The following is an 18,246-nucleotide window of genomic DNA, read 5'->3' as shown; positions in this document are numbered from 1 at the left end:
CGAGAACATTCAGTTGATCCACTGAGTTGTTTATTATCATTATGCTTCATGAACAAATACAACAGAAAAATGGTCCCTTACATGTACACAATAAACACAAGGACTGAAACAATAGAAGCTGTAGACTTTACTAATCATAAACAGGTGTGCACGTATCTTTAATAACTGAGCATGTTCTGCGGCCGTTTGGTTCCCAACAGAACAAAAGGAATCAAGATTCAGTTTAAAGTCATTTACAACATGCAACATTATCCCATAGACCTCTTGGTTATTATGAATGAAATATAAAATCGGATTAGGACAACAATGATGATATCATAGTCCATAGAACAAACATGTTTATGTCTGAAAATTAAAAATATATAGTTGCATAAAAAAACATGTGATTTACCATCAATAGGTATTTAATATACATTTCAAATTAAAAATGAGATCTTAATAAAAGCTGCTTAGCTAACCCTATGGGAGATCCTTAAAGTCTCTTCCTTTCATGATTCATCATCATCAACTTTTAGAAAGCCCCATAAAAAGGAGGGGGAGGGGGAGACGGGGGGAGGGGGAGAGGGAGACGGGGGGGAGGAGGAGAGGGAGACGGGGGGGAGGAGGGGGAGGGGGGGAGGGAGACGAGGAGGAGTGGGAGAGGGAGACGGGGGGGAGGGAGACGGGGAGAGAGAGACGGGGGGAGAGGGAGAGGGGGGGGAGGGGGAGACGGGGGGGAGAGGGAGACGGGGGGAGGAGGGTGAGACGGGGGGGAGGAGGGGGAGACGGGGGGGAGGGAAAGATGCGAGAGAAAGAGACCGAGGTAGAAAAAAAGAGAGAGACAGAGTAAAAGAGAGAGAGCGAGAGACTATAACTGCCCTAGAGACACTGACGCAAAAGCAGTGTGTGTGTGTGTATATGTGTGTGCGCATGTGTGTGTGTGTGTGTGCGCACACACACGTTTGTGTGTGTGTGTGTGTGTGTGTTCCCGTCCCGTCCGGCCGGGACGGGCATTTTTTTTTCCTACAGAGAGAGAGACTATAACATATATATATATATATACTATAACTATACAGATATACTATAACTTACACAGAGACGCTGACGCAAACATAAACCTAAACGGGGCCCCGGCCGGGGGGAGACGGGGGGAGGAGGGGGAGAGGGAGACGGGGGGGAGGAGGGGGAGACGGGGGGAGGAGGAGACGGGGTGATTTCAAATTGTTATTATTTCATTTCAAATTAAAAATGAGATCTTAATAAGATGTTAATTATTATTATTATATATTATTGTCTTAATATCAATGTGTGTGTGGACCCCGGACAGGCTTTTTTTTCTTCCCACACACAGAGACAGAGAGAGAGAGAGAGAGAGAGAGAGAGAGAGAGAGAGAGAGAGAGAGAGAGAGACTATAACTCACACAGAGACGCTGAGGACCCGGGCCCGTCCCGAACCCCCCCTACCCTAAACCCAGGGAGGAGGTCCTCCTGGGTGAAGGAGGTCCTGAAGGTGTGGATGTGTGTCAGTGTGTCTGAGGACCCTCCTCCACCTGGGGACACTCTGTAGAAGGACAGAGTGCCAGCAGGCCGGTCCAGATACACTCCTACTCTGGTAGAGCCAGCGGGGGGGAGACGTATGTCTGTCAGTCTACCGTTGTACCGGGCAGAGTAATGACCATCATAACAACCAAGCCTCCAGGACTCGTTGTTCCCTCCAAGCTCGCTGTCACGACCCTCTCCTCTCCTTGTGATTCCTCTGTATGTCACTGCTATACCAACAGGTCCTTTCCTCTCTACCTCCCAGTAACAGCGGCCAGTCAGAGCCTCTCTACACAACACCTGGTACAGGGAGTCAAATCTCTCTGGGTGATCCGGATACGACTGGTCCTCTCTGACCACCGTCACCTTTCTGTTGTCCTCAGACAGAGAGAGGTGTCCGTTGGCTGTGTTTGGGTCCAGTGTGAGTTCACAGGCATCTGACGGAGAACAAGACATGATGAGCTACTGAACCCTTCTGCATCTTCATCATCATCATCACTAGTACTGTTCTTCCTGTTTCACGTTCATCTTCTCTACAAAAATGAACATAGAAAGACTAAATCATATCAGATGATAGCTACTATAGTGGACTAGTGTGCTATAGCTTTAGAAATAGTAGTGCATATTGTTTATAAGATGTTTTAAGTTAAACGTAAATGTAAATCCCATGTGTGTGTGAGTGGTTGTCCCAGTCAAAACAATGAAAAATGTATACACTGAATCTACTCCCACAATATTTACACAACATACACATATTATACATCAAAACGTTCATCATGGTGAGCTGATTAATCCTCTGTAATATCTAAGCTATAGTCTACATACTTTTCAAGATATTCGACTTTGAAAGGTTCCAATACACATCCATTGTGATCCACCTGTGTAAACAACAGACTGAACCAGCTGAGCTCACATACAGGCTGGAAACTAACTGTTGGTACCATAGACCTGGTTCATACATACAGTACATAGACATGTACACATACGTACACACACCTACACAAACATACTAGACACACATCAACACAGGCAAACATAGCTACACATACGGATACACAAGTCCACATGTGAATGAGCGGACGTCACCTCCTGCTGTGTGGATGGACTTTCCATCCCAATAGTGAGTGTGTGTTGTGATGAAACAAACAGACACTTACACCTCTGTGGAGCTGGTTTCAGCCTCCACACTCCACCGTGCTCCACACTGGGGGGGAAACAAAGTGAGAGCAGCATGTTGAAACATTCACCTTCATCATCTGCTGTCTCATCACGTTCTACACAACATGAGTGACAGCTGCCTTTTCAAACCGCTTCATCTAGCAGCGGCTTGAATCCTTGTAGGAGACTTTGTCCCTGAGTGGTGAGCTGTCCTCTCCATACCTGAGAGTGTCCAGTCTCCAGCGTGGATCCTCCAGTCCAGCAGAGAGCAGCGCAGCTCCAGAGTCTCCTGGGTGATTGTAGCTCAGGTCCAGCTCTCTCAGATGGGAGGGGTTGGAGGTCAGAGCTGAGGCCAGAGAAGCACAGCCTTCCTGTGTGACCAGGCAGCCAGACAACCTGCACACACACACACACACACACACACACACACACACACACACACACACACACACACACACACGTGTGAACTATTACTTTTCTGGAGGTAAGTCTTTTCAACGTCCTCTGATGTGGAACTTAACTGTTTGATCATTAAAACTGTAAAGTTTTAGAGTAGAGTAAAAAAACAACTAAAGGGTAAAGGGGTGCACATTCTTTACCATCTTTCACCTCAAACCTAAAATGCAACCTAACCCTAGAAAACCACACTCAACACACAAACAGTAATTGTTTTTTTTCATTTAGGTCAGGGTTTCTCAACGGGGGCGGCAGCGCCCCCTGGGGGGCGTTCGTAGAACCTAGGGGGGCACTGGGAACGAACACGGGGCAACTTTGCTTGAGTAGTGGTCATTATTTTGAACTTTTTAAACATGGTTTTCAAATATTTTCGGTGCAAAAATAGGATAACTGAAATAAAAAAGCATATCTTCATATTTTCTAACCCCTCTATCGTCTCGTCTACTTTTTACTTTATGCTCAGTGCCGTCATGATCACCATAGTAACGCCGATAAACAAACCCACCTCATCGCAGCAGCGTGGTGCTTCAGAAACTATTTAGCCCTCCCCTGACTTCCACTGGTTGGATGGGGCATTACACTAAGCAACATGAATCTCATCCATATTACACAGTAAGGCAACACAAGACTGAATAAAGCTAACTCCCCTTAGCATGCTAATTGCGCATTACATGTAGACCACTGCAACGTCGCTCATTACGTCTACGAACCGATAAAACACTTACTTTCATAAAGTACGCACACCAACCGGCACATACGCATTTAACACTGATGTTACAGGCGCTTAACTTGTATAGTAACAAACTACTTTAATTACTATTTGGCCGCGAACTTAAACGTGCTATTCGCCAACTCAGAACGGAGCGGATAAAGGCTGCACATGCGCAGCGTTGCTAGGCAACGTCACGTAGACAAAGGGAGTCTTTCGTGCACATATTGAACCCAAGTTTGCGGGTTAACAGCTCAATAACCAATAAAAATGTACACAAGCACTGTTACGTATTAAACTTCAATAGCTCAATAATAAAACCTTTTAATAAAACTCTGAATACACATTTTCTTGTCCAGAAGAAACCAAAACGGCACAGAAGTTTTTTATTCAAGCAATGTAGCACGAGTTGGAGTGGAGTTGGTAACGGATATAGCCTACCCACGGGTGTCGCAATTATTATTTTTTAAACAAAATCAACAATAATAATGGGAGGGGGGGGGGGGGCGCCAGAGGATCAGGGTAAGGTAAGGGGGGCGTTTGCTCAAAAAAGGTTGAGAAACACTGATTTAGGTGATTCATTTTTCAGTGACCCAGGAGGTGCTGGAACATGTTCCGGCGTGTTCCGGCTCAAATGAAGCACTGCCCCCTATGCATTCAAAACATTAACTTAAACCTTTTTAAAGTGAGTGAATCTGTTCACATGATTGGACACAGATGGATGGTAGGCAGTGGCGGTTCTACATTGAATTACACCCCGGGCGAGACCCCCTCCGAGCCCCCCCGAGGTGTGCCTGACTTGAGCCACTCATTCCATTAGAGTGTTGCTCTGTACCGGGCCGTCCATATGGGCAGGAGTGGCGGCGAACTACTTGCAAAAGCATGCTCCCAAAAAGATAGTTTGTAAATCATTGCTCCAAGTCTATTTTTAATAACGTGATCGTCACATTTTCATTTTGATTTATTTCATTCATGGTTCTCACATAGTTGCACATATACATAGTGTACACATTTTCACCATGAATGAAAAGGAGCAGGATGAAGAAAAAACTTATAATACCTGCCCCTCTCTGTTGTTACAAATTTAAATTTAAATGGCTTACTTCAACACCAATATTATTCTCTGTTTCAAAATATTAAAGATAATGAAACATAGCAATGACAAAAAAACAAAACAAACAAACAAACAAACAAAATAACGGTTAACACCACTCGTCTATTTATCTTTTTTTCCCTTCTTTTTCTCTTTCTCCTTCTTCTTTTTTGTAAATACTTATCTTTTCTTTTTTAAACATTTTCTTAAACTGAGACATACTTGTACAACTTTTCAATTCCTTGCTTTGTGAATGCCATACTTTTACACCTGCAACAGAAATACACCTTTGTTTTAAGCTCAACCTTGCAAATGTATATTTAAAGTCAAGCTTCAGTCTGTTGTCCCCTTCCTCCAGTTTAAACAAGCTTTGTAATTGTTCTGGTAATGATCTGTTCTTTGCTTTAAACATTATTTTTAGGGTCTGTAATTCTATTATATCAACCATTTTCAACAAACCTGCTGAAATAAAAAATCTATTTGAGGGATCTCTATTACCTGCCTTGTGGATTACTCTTACTGCTCTTTTTTGTAGCAGAATCAGAGGAGTGATGTTACTTACATAAGTGTTGCCCCACACCTCCACACAATAATTAAAATATGGCAAAATAAATGTACAGTACAGAATTCTAAGTGTGTTAGTGTCCAAGACAAACTTAAAGACCGGGTAAACCAAATTCAGTATTTTTCTTCTTATCATATTAATTAGGCCTTAAATGTGTCCCTCAAAACATGTAAAAAATATTTTTCCCATTCATCATTTCCTTGAGGAGCTAGGCCTCAGAGAATGTTCTGTGTGCAGGTTTAAAATGGGCGGGTCTACATCGAAGACCGCTTTACGTAAAGCGGTCTTCGATGTAGACCCGCCCCCTGCTGCCCTCTAGGTATAAATACATTAACCGCGCACTAGCATTCTGTGGTTTCACCCGTCTATGGTTTTACCGCTCACGAGTCTGGTTTGAATTGTCAGTTTGCAGCTAGCTTGCCCGTTATGCCTCTTCAACCTCGTTGGTGCATCTTCCCTGGATGCCACAGTGGGAAACGTAACGTTAACGGTTCGTTTACTTTATTTAAGTTTCCGACCGAAGACGGTCTCTCTCCGGTGATGGGCGTGGTTTCCTGGCCTGCAGCGCACACGCCCCCACCGTCCTGAGCCAGGGATTACTGCTCATTTTTCATCAACTTTGAAGCATAATTTTATATACTTCGCGATTTTTTTAGTCCTTCAAATTTGGCAGGGTGGTTAATAATATATTTTCCTGTGGTATTATAAACTCAAAACCCATAATTATTCTTGGTTTACCCGGTCTTTAACCTTATTCAAAATATAGATACTCTTTGCCACCTTGGCTTTTACATATGCTATATGGTTTTTCCATGACAACTTGTCGTCCAGGATAACACCCAAAAACCTAAATACAGACACTCTTTCAACACTCTCTCCTGCAAATGAAAGTTCAATTTCATCATTTTTTCGATTTGTAAAAACCATAAATTTAGTATTTTTCAAATTTAACAAAAGCTTGTTTTCATCAAACCATCTCTTAAGTTTAACCATTTCATTAGTAATGTTTTCTGCAATAATCCCCAAATCATCCCCAGAACAAAAAAAATTAGTATCATCAGCAAACAAAACAAACTGTAGAATCTTTGAAACATCACAAATATCATTAATATATAAAATAAAAAGTTTAGGTCCCAAAACGGATCCTTGTGGGACTCCACATACTGTCCTCATACATTCTGATTTGTAACCCTCTATCTGAACATATTGTTTTCTATTTTGTAAATAACTAGTTAACCAGTCCAAGGCAATTCCTCTCACACCATAATTCTGTAATTTAGAAATTAAAATTTCATGATTTATTGTATCAAACGCCTTTTTTAAATCAATAAAAACCCCAACTGTATATTTTTTGTTATCTAATGCCGTTGTTATTTCTTCCGTTATTTTCGTTAGTGCCATTGCTGTAGATCGGTTGGTTCGAAACCCATACTGACTCTCACTCAGCAAGTGATTCTTTTCAAGAAATATGTCTAACTTCTGAACAAACAGTTTTTCAAGCACTTTTGAAAATTGTGAGAGCATTGACACTGGTCTATAGTTATTAAATTCATGTCTGTCGTCTGACTTAAATAAAGGAATAACCTTTGCCGTTTTCATCCTCTCTGGAAAAACACCTGTACTTAAAGAAAGATTAAATATGTAACTTAAAGGTTTAATTATACAATCAATAGTTTTTTTCACTATACACATGTCTATCCCATCACTGTCTGTTGATGTCTTACTCTTTGTTTTGGTTATGATCGATATTATTTCATTCTCACTCACCCCACCTAGGTACATTGACTGTAGCACCTTGCTTCCCATTTTTTCTTTTCCCACGAATTGTTGATTTTGTGTTGAGATTGTGTTAGCTAAATTTGGCCCAATATTTACAAAAAAAGTTAAATTCATTGGCAACTTGATTCATGTCTTTAATTTCTCGATTCTCATTAATAAAATAATTTAGCATAGCTGTTGGAACTGTTTTGTTCCTCATTACCTCATTCAGGATCCTCCATGTTCCTTTCAAATTATCTTTATTTTCTTTTAGTATTTTATTATAATACTCCCTTTTGGCCTGCCTCATTATTGTTGTTAACTTATTTTTATACCTCTTATACTTATTTTCAGCATTGTTTGTTCTAAATTTAATAAAGTCTCTATACAGTGTATTTTTCTTTTTACAAGCATTTTGTAAGCCCTTGGTAATCCAAGGTTTTTTGTTGTTACTACCTTTGTGCTTAAGTTGAATTATCGGACAATGTTTATCGTAATGTGTTATGAAACATTTTAAAAAAGAATCATATGCATCGTTTACTCCCTCTGTATACACCTCATTCCAATCCTCATTTAACAAATCATTTCTAAACTTAAGTATTGCTTCCTCTGATCTTACCCTTGCATATCTATAACAGTTTTCCTTTACCTTACTCTTTATGTGACAATCATATATTACAAACACTGGTAAATGATCGCTGATGTCATTTATTACTAACCCACAAGTGATATTATTCTCCGTGACATTCAGAAATATATTGTCAATCAGAGTAGCACTAGATGATGTAATTCTACTAGGCTTTGTGATTAGGGGGTGGAAACCTCTACTGAATAGAGTGTCCAAAAAATCTGATGTTGCTTTATGTTTTGCTGCACAGAGTAGATCAATGTTCACATCTCCACAGATCATGTATGTCTTGTTTTCATTCACTCTACTTATTATCTCTTCTAGACTATCTACAAACGTTTCTACATTTGACCCTGGGGTTCTGTATACACAAGTAACCACGATGTTTCTGCTCTGTTCTAACTCAATTTCCACAGTTATACATTCCATTAGATTTTCTTTAACAATTGTCATATTTTGAATTACTCTGCACCTCAAGTCTCTGTCAACAAAAAAAGCCACTCCCCCTCCGATTTTATTTTCTCTATTTATGTAGTGTAACTCATAGCCATCAAGATGAAACTCAGTGCCTCTCTCTTTCTTTATCCATGTCTCTGATAATGCAATCACCTTAAATTTTCCTTTTAATTTATTCAGATACTCTTTAATTTTAGTAAAGTTTGCATACATGCTTCTTGAATTAAAATGAATTAACGAAAATGTATTGTCCATTACAATTTTAGCATTGAGCTCATCATCTGAATAATATTTACAAGTGTCAATGATATTATTAAACACGTGACTCTCCGGGTCTACCTGATATTCAAAATCATACACTTTGCAGTCAGATCCCGTAAATGTTCGATTCTCTAAGAACTCTGTCATTTAAGACAAGAGAACTGAATACAGCAAAAAAACAACAACAAACAACAAAATTTCATGGTGACTATTTTTACACAGGGAATCCCCAGTCCAACTGTCCTTGTCTTTATGTTGTCTATCAGTCCATACCTTTTTCATAAAGTCACTTTCTGGTGTCTCCTCTTCGACTCCTCTTCGTTTTCCCTCGCGCCTCCTCTTCCTCCTCTTCCTCCTCTTCTTCGTCGCCGTCTTCATGCTTTTTGATAGCATCCAATAATGTCTTTACCCCAGACAGCATTTCCTTTGCCGGGTTTGCTCTCCTGCTGGGCGCAGTCTCCCACCCGGAAGCCTTCAGCATGGACTCCAAGTCGGGCTCCCTGGGCGTCATCTCCATGGCAACTCCATAGTCGCGGAGCCCCTCCGCTGCGTGTCGGGGGTCGCGAAACACTCTCACTTTTCCTCCAGCCTCTGTTATCTTCAGCCTTGCTGGAAAAAGCACACGCGCCTTTATCCCTCTCTCCTTCAGTTGCTTTCTGACATCCCTGTACTTTGCTCTCTCCTGGAACACTTTGTTAGTGAAATCTTCGTCAAAGTAGATGCGGGTGTTATCTTCCAGTTTAATCTCTTTCTTTGCCCAGGCGGCACTGAGCACCCTCTGCCTCGTATTGTAGCTTTGAAAACGCACTAGAATAGACCTGGGTTTGTTGTTATTGCGCTGAATCAGCTGTCCAGAGCGGTGCGCTCTTTCAATGGGTATTTCCCCCTCAATTTTCAGCGTGTGGCGTAACACTTTTTCCACAAACCCAATCATGTCGCTTCCCTCTAACTTTTCAGGTACTGCATAGATTCTCAGATTCTTTCTTCGCGATCGGCCCTCAGAATCTTCACATCCTTCCATCAAATCTTTCTGAACACGTAGAGTATGAATCAGTACCTTCGACAACATGATTTCCTGGTCCTCCTTCGCCGCAATCCTGGACTCCGCTTCTTCCATCCTACTATCCAGCTCTTTGATTTTTTTCTTTATCTCGCTTATGTCCTTCTTCACCACTTCGAAATTGCGAGTTGTTTCGTGGCGGAACTCTCTGATTTCTCTCAGAATTTGAGTAAATCCTTCCACATTTTCCTCCTCAGACGCCGAGTCGGTCGTTTGGCAGTCTTTGTATGTGTTTGTTTTTTTCTTAGGCATCCTTGTTCCTCAGATTTAATGCTGCTTTATATGCTCGTCGAAATGTTGATATTATTGGAGCTCAGCCAATATTTTGTAATTGTTTGTTCTCAATTACAATTGTTTGCTCTCTGAGGATCTTCATGAGCACGGTGTCTCGGCAGCCATCCGCCAGCCATAACTATCTATAGTCTCTGTAGGCTTTCAGACTATTGTTGGTCTGTTGACATCACGTTTTGGATGATGGTGGACGTGGTGGGCGGCGGTTCTAGCTGAGTTTAACGTCTCATATTGGGGCAGCTCAGCTACCGCGTTCCTCTGTATGTTGATCACATAACCCTGCAGGCTGCAATAAGGATTTCAATCCCCTAACAGTGGACCCCCGTCCCCCCCTTGTCCGTTATGGAGACCCAGAGGTGAACTGTCCCCCCCCCTCCCCTTTCCCCTTCTCACTAGTGGTGGATTTCATGATTTGTTTGAATGAATCAGTTTGCGTCGGTCAGTTCGCCAACAAGAGTCGTTCGTTCGTTCGTTCGTTCGTTCGGTCGTTCGCGTTTCCGGTAGAGGTGAATCATGATTCTCAGTCACTGAGTCGGTCAGACTTGGCTCCTCCCTCGTTCTCATTCTCAAACGAATCACGATCGTGCAATGGTGCAAACGGTTATCAATCAACACAACATTAACTAAGTTCCTTTTAGCTGAGGAGTGCTTCATGTTCGGAATCGGGATGTTGTTGCCCGGCTGACTCTCGTGACTTCTCAGTCCTCGAGTCTTCACCACTAAACACAGTCAGTGAACGAACGGCGACTCGCGAGTCAGCGCGACTCAGCGACTAGTGGGTGGAGCTGGGAGTCGAGTCTCGGTTAAAGAGTCGTTCGTTCAAACTGATTTGTTCGTGAACGAGCCACCACTACTTCTCATACAGCTTCTCTGACGGCACCTTCTCAGCGAGCAGGGCGCCTGCAGCCGGAGGGGGCGCCAATATGCCAACTCCCCCCACAGTGATATGAGAGATAATAGAAAACGGGTCGCTTAAATCAAGTGATCTGATTGGTTCCCAACTGTTGTATAATGAGCGTATACGCACAGCTATGACGCCCGTTCAGTTTATAGAGTTCAGTATCACTCCGCGCCTAACTCTAACTGTTGTTTATTTATATATAAAAGCAATAGCATAGTTCACTGAAGCCTAAAAATATGTTGATTGCTGGAGAGGGTGGAAATGTTGTAAAGCAATAGGCACACGGTGAGTGAACTCCATAGTAGGCTAAATTGCCGGCGAACCGAGCTACCAAGCTCGCTTTTTCAAAATTGAGGGTGTCTATGACTTTCATTTCGCCATACTTATGTAACCGTTTTATAAAAGCAATAGATCACTTCAGTCAGTGAAATGTTCTCATTATACCACAGTTAAGGGGCGTTGTCCGTCCCGACGTGCAGCGGAGGGACGGACAACGCCCCTTAACTGTGGTATAATGAGAACATTTCACAGCCTGTCGTGATCTATTGCTTAAATAGAAAACCGCTTCGCGGCACGGATGATTTTTTTTTTCTTGTGTGCTCTAGCACATGTGTCATCCCGCCCTCTGTCCCTCCCCCCCCTCTGTAACTGTTTGACCATTGAGTAAAACTGACCTGAGAGTTTCCAGTGTACAGTGTGGACTCCCCAGTCCAGCAGAGAGCAGCTTCACTCCTGAATCCTGCAGATCATTGGTACTCAGGTCCAGCTCTCTCAGACTAGAGGAGTTGGAGCTGAGAACTGAGGCCAGAGCTTCACAGCATGTCTCTGACAGATGACAGCCATCCAGCCTTCACACACACAATAAACACAACATGTTAGGAACTGGGATTAAAATATTTTACATCTTTTACATAAAAGGACGTGTTGAAAACTTTAATTAGAGATGTTTTATTAATTGAAATACATTCAATCCATAAATGTTAATTTAATTATCTGTGTAACTTTTACTTTTAACATAATTAAGTTATTGTCTTCATCTTTATTAGAAAAGTGTTTTTAGTTTAACTAATGTTTAAAACATTGGATATTTAAATGTAGTATATGCTAGACGTGAACCTCCTCAGATGGAGCAATTTGATTGGTTCACTATCTCTGGATATTGGCCAATATCCCGAGATTGAGATCTCAAACTCGGGATATTGGGGAGCGCATGTGATGGTCGTCTCGTCACGCTAATAAAAACAAATAAACTGCTCATAAAAACAAATAAATCCCGGCAAAAAGTGTAATCTTGTTTATTTTTGGAGTGTTCACGTGTAGTTTATATAAAACAATGATTCACCTCAGGCTCTGTGAATAGTTCAAATGTATTAGCCCCTGCTATAAACAATCTAGCCCCCGTAGCTCCCCCAATCATAATTCTTCGGCACTGCTACTGGTTACAACTAATAAGTAAATGTTTAACTATCATTCGGCGATCTCTACAGAGAATAAAGTCCTCTCCTCCTTTGTCTCCTCCCTCTCTCACTCGTGACCTCTCACCCTCCCCCCAGATGACCCTGAAGTCTCTGTATCAACGCATCCTATTGGTTAAACCCAAAGCGTCCATATAACCAAACTACTGAACAAGGTTAAACATTTTAAAATAGTGGGTCACCTTTTATTAATAATGAACATATATTTATGCATGTAACCTCATCAATAACTATTTATTTATACTTATAGCAACATATATAAATACAGGTGCATTTAATTATTGATGAACAATTATTATTCATTCTTTAATTATTATTTCATAATAAATAGACCTTTTGAGTTTGAATTTTCACCCTGGTTACACAATATGACGTTGTGTATATTGAGATGTTATAAGTTAACCTCAAAAGATGTTTTCTATGTTATAACTTTTATATTCTACTATTATGTATGTTTTCGTTGTGTACTCCCTCCGTCCCTCCCCCTCCCTTACCCTCTCCGTCCCTCCCTCTCCCCCCTCCGTCCCTCTCCCCCCTCTGTCCCTCTCCCCCCTATGTCCCCCCTCTCTCCCCTCTGTTCCTCTCCAAACCCCCCCCCTCTCCCCCCTCTTTCCCTCTCCCCCCTCTGTCCCTCTCCCCCTCCTCTGTACCTCTCCCCCCTCCGTCCCTCTCCCCCCTCCGTCTCTGTCCCTCTCCCCCCCCTCCGTCCCTCTCCCCCCTCTGTCCCTTCACTATCTCGGGATATTGGGTAGCGCGAGTGATGGTCGTTTCGTCACGCCAATAAAAACTAATAAAACCCGGCAAAAAGTGTAATCTTGTTTATTTTTGGAGTGTTCATGTGTAGTTTATATAAAACAATGATTCACCTCAGGCTCTGTGAGTAGTGGGGAATAGCCCCCGAGACCTTCGGCGAATAATTGTTAATTATTATAATTTATCTTTTATGATTGTTATGATTGGGGAGTATGTTAAATAAATAAATCGTTACTGCTTTTATATCCTAGTATTAATTACTTTGTGTGTAATATAATACGTTATCACTGAACGTACAGAGATGTTTTCTACGTTATTATAACTTTTATTATCTAGTTTTATGTATATTATCTTGTGTGTATTGTTATACATGTTATTAGTGTACATACAGATATGATTTGTATTTTATTATACCTTTTATATTCTAGTTTTCTCTATATTATGATAAGTTATACATGTTATTAGTGAACCTACAGATATGTTTTGTTAGTTATAATAACTTATATATTCTAGCATATATTATTATATATATATTATATTATATTTTATGTATATAGTGTTGTGTGTATTGTAATACATGTTATTAGTGAACCTACAGATATGTTTTGTTAGTTATAATAACTTATATATTCTAGCATATATTATTATATATATATTATATTATATTTTATGTATATAGTGTTCTGTGTATTGTAATACATGTTATTAGTGAACTTACAGAGATGTTTTGGAGGCTTTGACCACTGGCAGCAGCCTCAGAAGACCCTCCTCTGAAGCAGAGTATTTCTTCAGGTCAAACACGTCCAGCTCCTCTTCTGATGACAGTAAGATGAAGACCAGAGCTGACCACTGAGCAGGAGAGAGAGATTCTGTGGAGAGACTTCCTGATGTCAGGGACTGTTGGATCTGCTCCACTAGAGAACGGTCGTTCAGCTCATTCAAACAGTGGAACAGATTGATGCTTCTCTCTGGAGAGAGATTTCCATCTATCTTCTTCTTGATGTAAGACACTGTATTCTGATTAGTCTGTGAGCCCCTTCCTTTTTTTCCCAGCAGACCTCGTAGGAGATTCTGATTGGTCTCCAGAGAGAGGCCCAGGAGGAAGCGGAGGAACAAGTCCAGGTGTCCGTTCTCACTCTGTAAGGCCTTGTCCACAGCACTCTTGTAGAGGACAAGTTTAACTTTCCTGGAGGTTGGTGGTTCTTCTGAGAGCAGATTGACCCCAGTGTTTATGAAGTGCTTAAAGACATAAAGGGCAGCCAGAAACTCCTGGAAGCTCAGATGGACAAAGCAGAAGACCTTGTCCTGGTACAGCCCACACTCCTCTTTAAAGATCTGGGTGAACACTCCTGAGTACACTGAGGCTGCTCTGATCTCAATGCCACACGCTGCCAGGTCTGCCTCGTAGAAGATCAGGTTGCCATTCTCCAGCTGGTTAAAAGCCAGTTTTCCCAGAGAAACAATGATCTCCCTGCTCTCTAAACTCCAGTGTGGATCTGTTTCAGATCTCCCACGGTACTTCCTGTCCCCCTGTATGGACTGAACCCTCAGGAAGTGGCTGTACATGTGAGTCACAGTCTTGGGCATCTCTTCTTCTCTCTGGGTTGTTTTGAAGCAGTCCTCCAGAACTGTAGCAGTGATCCAACAGAAGACTGGGATGTGACACATGATGTGGAGGCTTCGTGATTTCTTGATGTGGGAGATGATTGTGCTGGCCAGCGTCTCCTCTCTGAATCTCTTCCTGAAATACTCCTCCTTCTGTGGGTCGGTGAACCCTCTCACCTCTGTCACCATATCAACACACTCAGCAGGGATCTGATTGGCTGCCGCAGGGCGTGTGGTTATCCAGATGTGAGCGGAGGGAAGCAGGTCGCCCCTGATGAGGTTTGTCAGCAGCACGTCCACCGAGGTGGACTCTGTGACATCAGTCCAGATTGGGTTTCTCTGGAAGTCCAGAGGAAGTCGACACTCATCCAGACCATCCAAGATGAAGACAACTTGGAACCGGTGGAATCTGCAGATTCCTGCTTCTTTGGTCTCATTAAAGAAGTGATGAAGAAGTTCCACCAAGCTAAACTCTTTCCCTTTCAGTAAATTCAGCTCTCTGAAAGTGAGGAGAAAAGTGAAGTCTATGTTGTGGTTAGTTTTGCCTTCAGCCCAGTCCAGAGTGAACTTGTGTGTTAAGACGGTTTTACCAATGCCGGCCACTCCAGTTGTCATTATTGTCCTGATTGGTTGATCTTGTCCAGGTAAGGGTGTAAAGATGTCCTCACATCTGATTGGTGTTTCCTCCAAGGCTGGTTTCCTGGAAGCTGTTTCAATCAGTCTGACCTCATGTTCCTGGTTGACCTCTCCACTGCCTCTCTCTGTGATGAAGATCTCTGTGTAGAAGTCCTTCAGAGGTGTTGGCTGTCCTGCTTTAGCGATTCCCTCAAACACACGCCTGTACTTATTCTCCAAACTAGACTTGATTTTACGTTGGCACTCGACAGCATCATATCCTAAAAGTGAAAACAACAGAAGACATCAGTTAGTGGAAGGTGACATCAGTGGAAACGGGTCGATATTTCCTGTTAAATTATCAACTCAATGATATTTAGTGGCTTCATAACTTGTGGTCGGAGAAGCTGGTCGTGACAAGGACTGCATGTTACAGATCAAAATGTTCAGGACTATTATTTCCACAGCAGTATGATTGGTCTAATGATAGTAATAAGGATGGTGAATCAGTCTAAAGTGACTTGTTATGCTGATATAACAAGATAGTGTTGCATCTATTCCACTGAGTTATTCTGCTGTTGATCTGCAGTATAATGTTTAACATTCTTTAACCTGATACCCCCACGATAACCCTACATATCTGGATCAAACCATTTAACCTGATACCCCCACAATAACCCTACATATCTGGATCAAACCATGTAAACTGATACCCCACAATAACCATACACATCTGGATCAAACCATGTAACCTGATAGACCCACAATAACCCTACATATCTGGATCAAACAATTTAACCTGATACCCCGACAATAACAACTACATATCTGGATCAAACCATTTAACCTGATAACTCCACAATAACCCGACATATCTGGATCAAACCATTTAACCCCAAAGAGGAAAGATGTCTTCACATTGAAGTTAAAAGTCATTCAGTCCGAAAAGAACAAATAAGAGTCTCATACTGCTCCTTAAAAATATAATTTCTCCTCTGTCTTCAAAGTAAGAGTCTCTTCTGCCCTTCAAAATAATAGTCTCCTCTGTCTTCAAAGTAAGAGTCTCTTACCGCCCCCCAGTGTGTGGGCCAGTTCCTCCTGGTTCATCTCCTTCTCTGTTTGATGCTGCTGTACAGACTGAGCACTGGTAACCTTTGACCTCTCCTGGTGTCTGTGGAGAACACACACACACACACACACACACACACACACACACACACACACACACACATTTTTCCTGACTTGTAAACATCAGTACCAGTAGTGTCTGATAACAAGAGTCTGCTCTCTGCTGCTGGACTCTTCTAGAAAAACAAGAACCAGATTCATTGACGTTTGTTAGAAGCTGTATCTTTATGATCTCTGGTAAGTCCTCACCTTTTCTCAATAGACTGATTTCCATCTTTAAAGTTAATAGGTAGCTCCATAGAGTGGTCACTCTTCATGGAGACACAGCTGGGTCCAGGGGTGTCTGCTCTCTGCTGCCTCCTTCTGAAAAACAAGAACCATCTGGAAGTTAGGATATGTCGATATCTTTTCGTTTTATAATTTAGGGCTACTCAACTACTTTCTCATGACTTTTCATTTCAATAATCTTTCTCAGATTATTGAAATAGAAATATAAGGGCAGGCTGAAAATGTTAAGTTATTAGCTGTTTTCACACACGTCCTCCGCCTTTTCTCTGCATTTGTACATCAGGAGGTTCGACCGTGAGGGTCATTCACACTTATTCACACTTGATTTAGGGGGGCGGGCTTGAAGGGGCGGGATATGACGTAGGGTCTAAATTATCAAGAGGCGGGATAGGACGGCCACTGTCACTCTCTCTGTTTTGGTTTGACCACAGACAGCGCGGAGGCAGAACGGGCAGAACTCATCGCGATCATCTGAAATGTTGCTGCTGCGATGCATCATATATTCCGTTGCATCCACAACATCCCCATGATGGATGAAAGATTGGACCATGAGTTAGAGACAAATAGAAGAAACAACAAACAAGAAAGGCGTCGCGAACGACTGCGTTACCGGAGAAAGATAGCGTATTTTTTTGCTTAATTTGACATCTAACAAACACTGGAACAAATGTAGTTGATTTCTGTGTAACTGAGAAAACAGGGAGTGGAAGGACGGGACCCATTAATGTACAACTAACTGTTGTCAATAATAAGTGTTACGAGAGTTAGCGCATGTGTGTGTGCGTGAGACTGTGTCTGTGCAAACATGTAAAGTCAGTGAAACTAAGAATAAAGTACCCAGCCTGTCAATAATCGGTGGCCACTTCATTCCGACCATATTCAAACCTATAAGCAGACCCACTGCCGGTCAAAGTGAAGGGTGTTACCCCCGAGAGAACATCGGCCCTGGAGGGAACGTCTCCCCTGTGCTCCTCGACTACGGTCTGGGAGCCGACAGCAGGAAAGGTGGAACATAATAATAAAAAAACATTTTCTATATACGTGTGCAGCTGTGAACTCATGTATTGTAATTTATTGTATGACGTTGTACTTACGATAAGACCTATCATTTAGCATTCACCACACACACACACACACACACACACACACACACACACACACACACACACACACACACACTTTTCCTGACTTGTAAACATCAGTACCAGTAGAGTCTGATAACAAGAGTCTGCTCTCTGCTGCTGGACTCTTCTAGAAAAACAAGAACCAGATTTATTGACGTTTGATAGAAGCTGTATCTTTATGATCTCTGGTAACTCCTCACCTTTTCTCAATAGACTGATTTCCATCTTTAAAGTTAACAGGTTGACTCATAGACCAGTCACTCTTCATGGAGACACAGCTGGGTCCAGGGGAGTCTGCTCTCTGCTGCCTCCTTCTGAAAAACAAGAACCATCTGGAAGTTAGGATATGTCGATATCTTTTCGTTTTATAATTTAGGGCTACTCAACTACTTTCTCATGACTTT

General features: G+C 42.0%; 1 protein-coding gene across 8 annotated transcripts in view; it reads right to left on the bottom strand.

The window, feature by feature from the left end:
• Positions 1–12: 12 nt before the first annotated feature.
• The window catches only part of LOC311369512 (protein NLRC3-like), a 131,792-nt gene continuing 113,558 nt past the window's right edge, over positions 13–18,246 (bottom strand). For 7 of the 8 annotated variants that reach the window (XM_084487715.1, XM_084487710.1, XM_084487711.1 and 4 more), the window contains 8 exons: positions 18,043–18,156; positions 16,680–16,793; positions 16,373–16,473; positions 13,801–15,583; positions 11,529–11,702; positions 2,899–3,072; positions 2,676–2,722; positions 13–1,955 (listed from right to left, as the gene is read on the bottom strand). In XM_084487715.1, the coding sequence (XP_084343841.1) occupies positions 1,390–1,955; positions 2,676–2,722; positions 2,899–3,072; positions 11,529–11,702; positions 13,801–15,583; positions 16,373–16,473; positions 16,680–16,793; positions 18,043–18,156 (3,073 nt within the window). In that variant the 3' untranslated portion in view covers positions 13–1,389. The remainder of the gene's footprint in view (positions 1,956–2,675; positions 2,723–2,898; positions 3,073–11,528; positions 11,703–13,800; positions 15,584–16,372; positions 16,474–16,679; positions 16,794–18,042; positions 18,157–18,246) is intronic. The other variant, XM_084487709.1, reaches the window with a different exon arrangement.

This window comes from Micromesistius poutassou (genome assembly GCF_964030765.1).
Source record: "Micromesistius poutassou genome assembly, chromosome: 24".
Lineage (NCBI taxonomy): Eukaryota > Metazoa > Chordata > Actinopteri > Gadiformes > Gadidae > Micromesistius > Micromesistius poutassou.
This window is presented reverse-complemented; position numbering and strand designations above follow the sequence as displayed.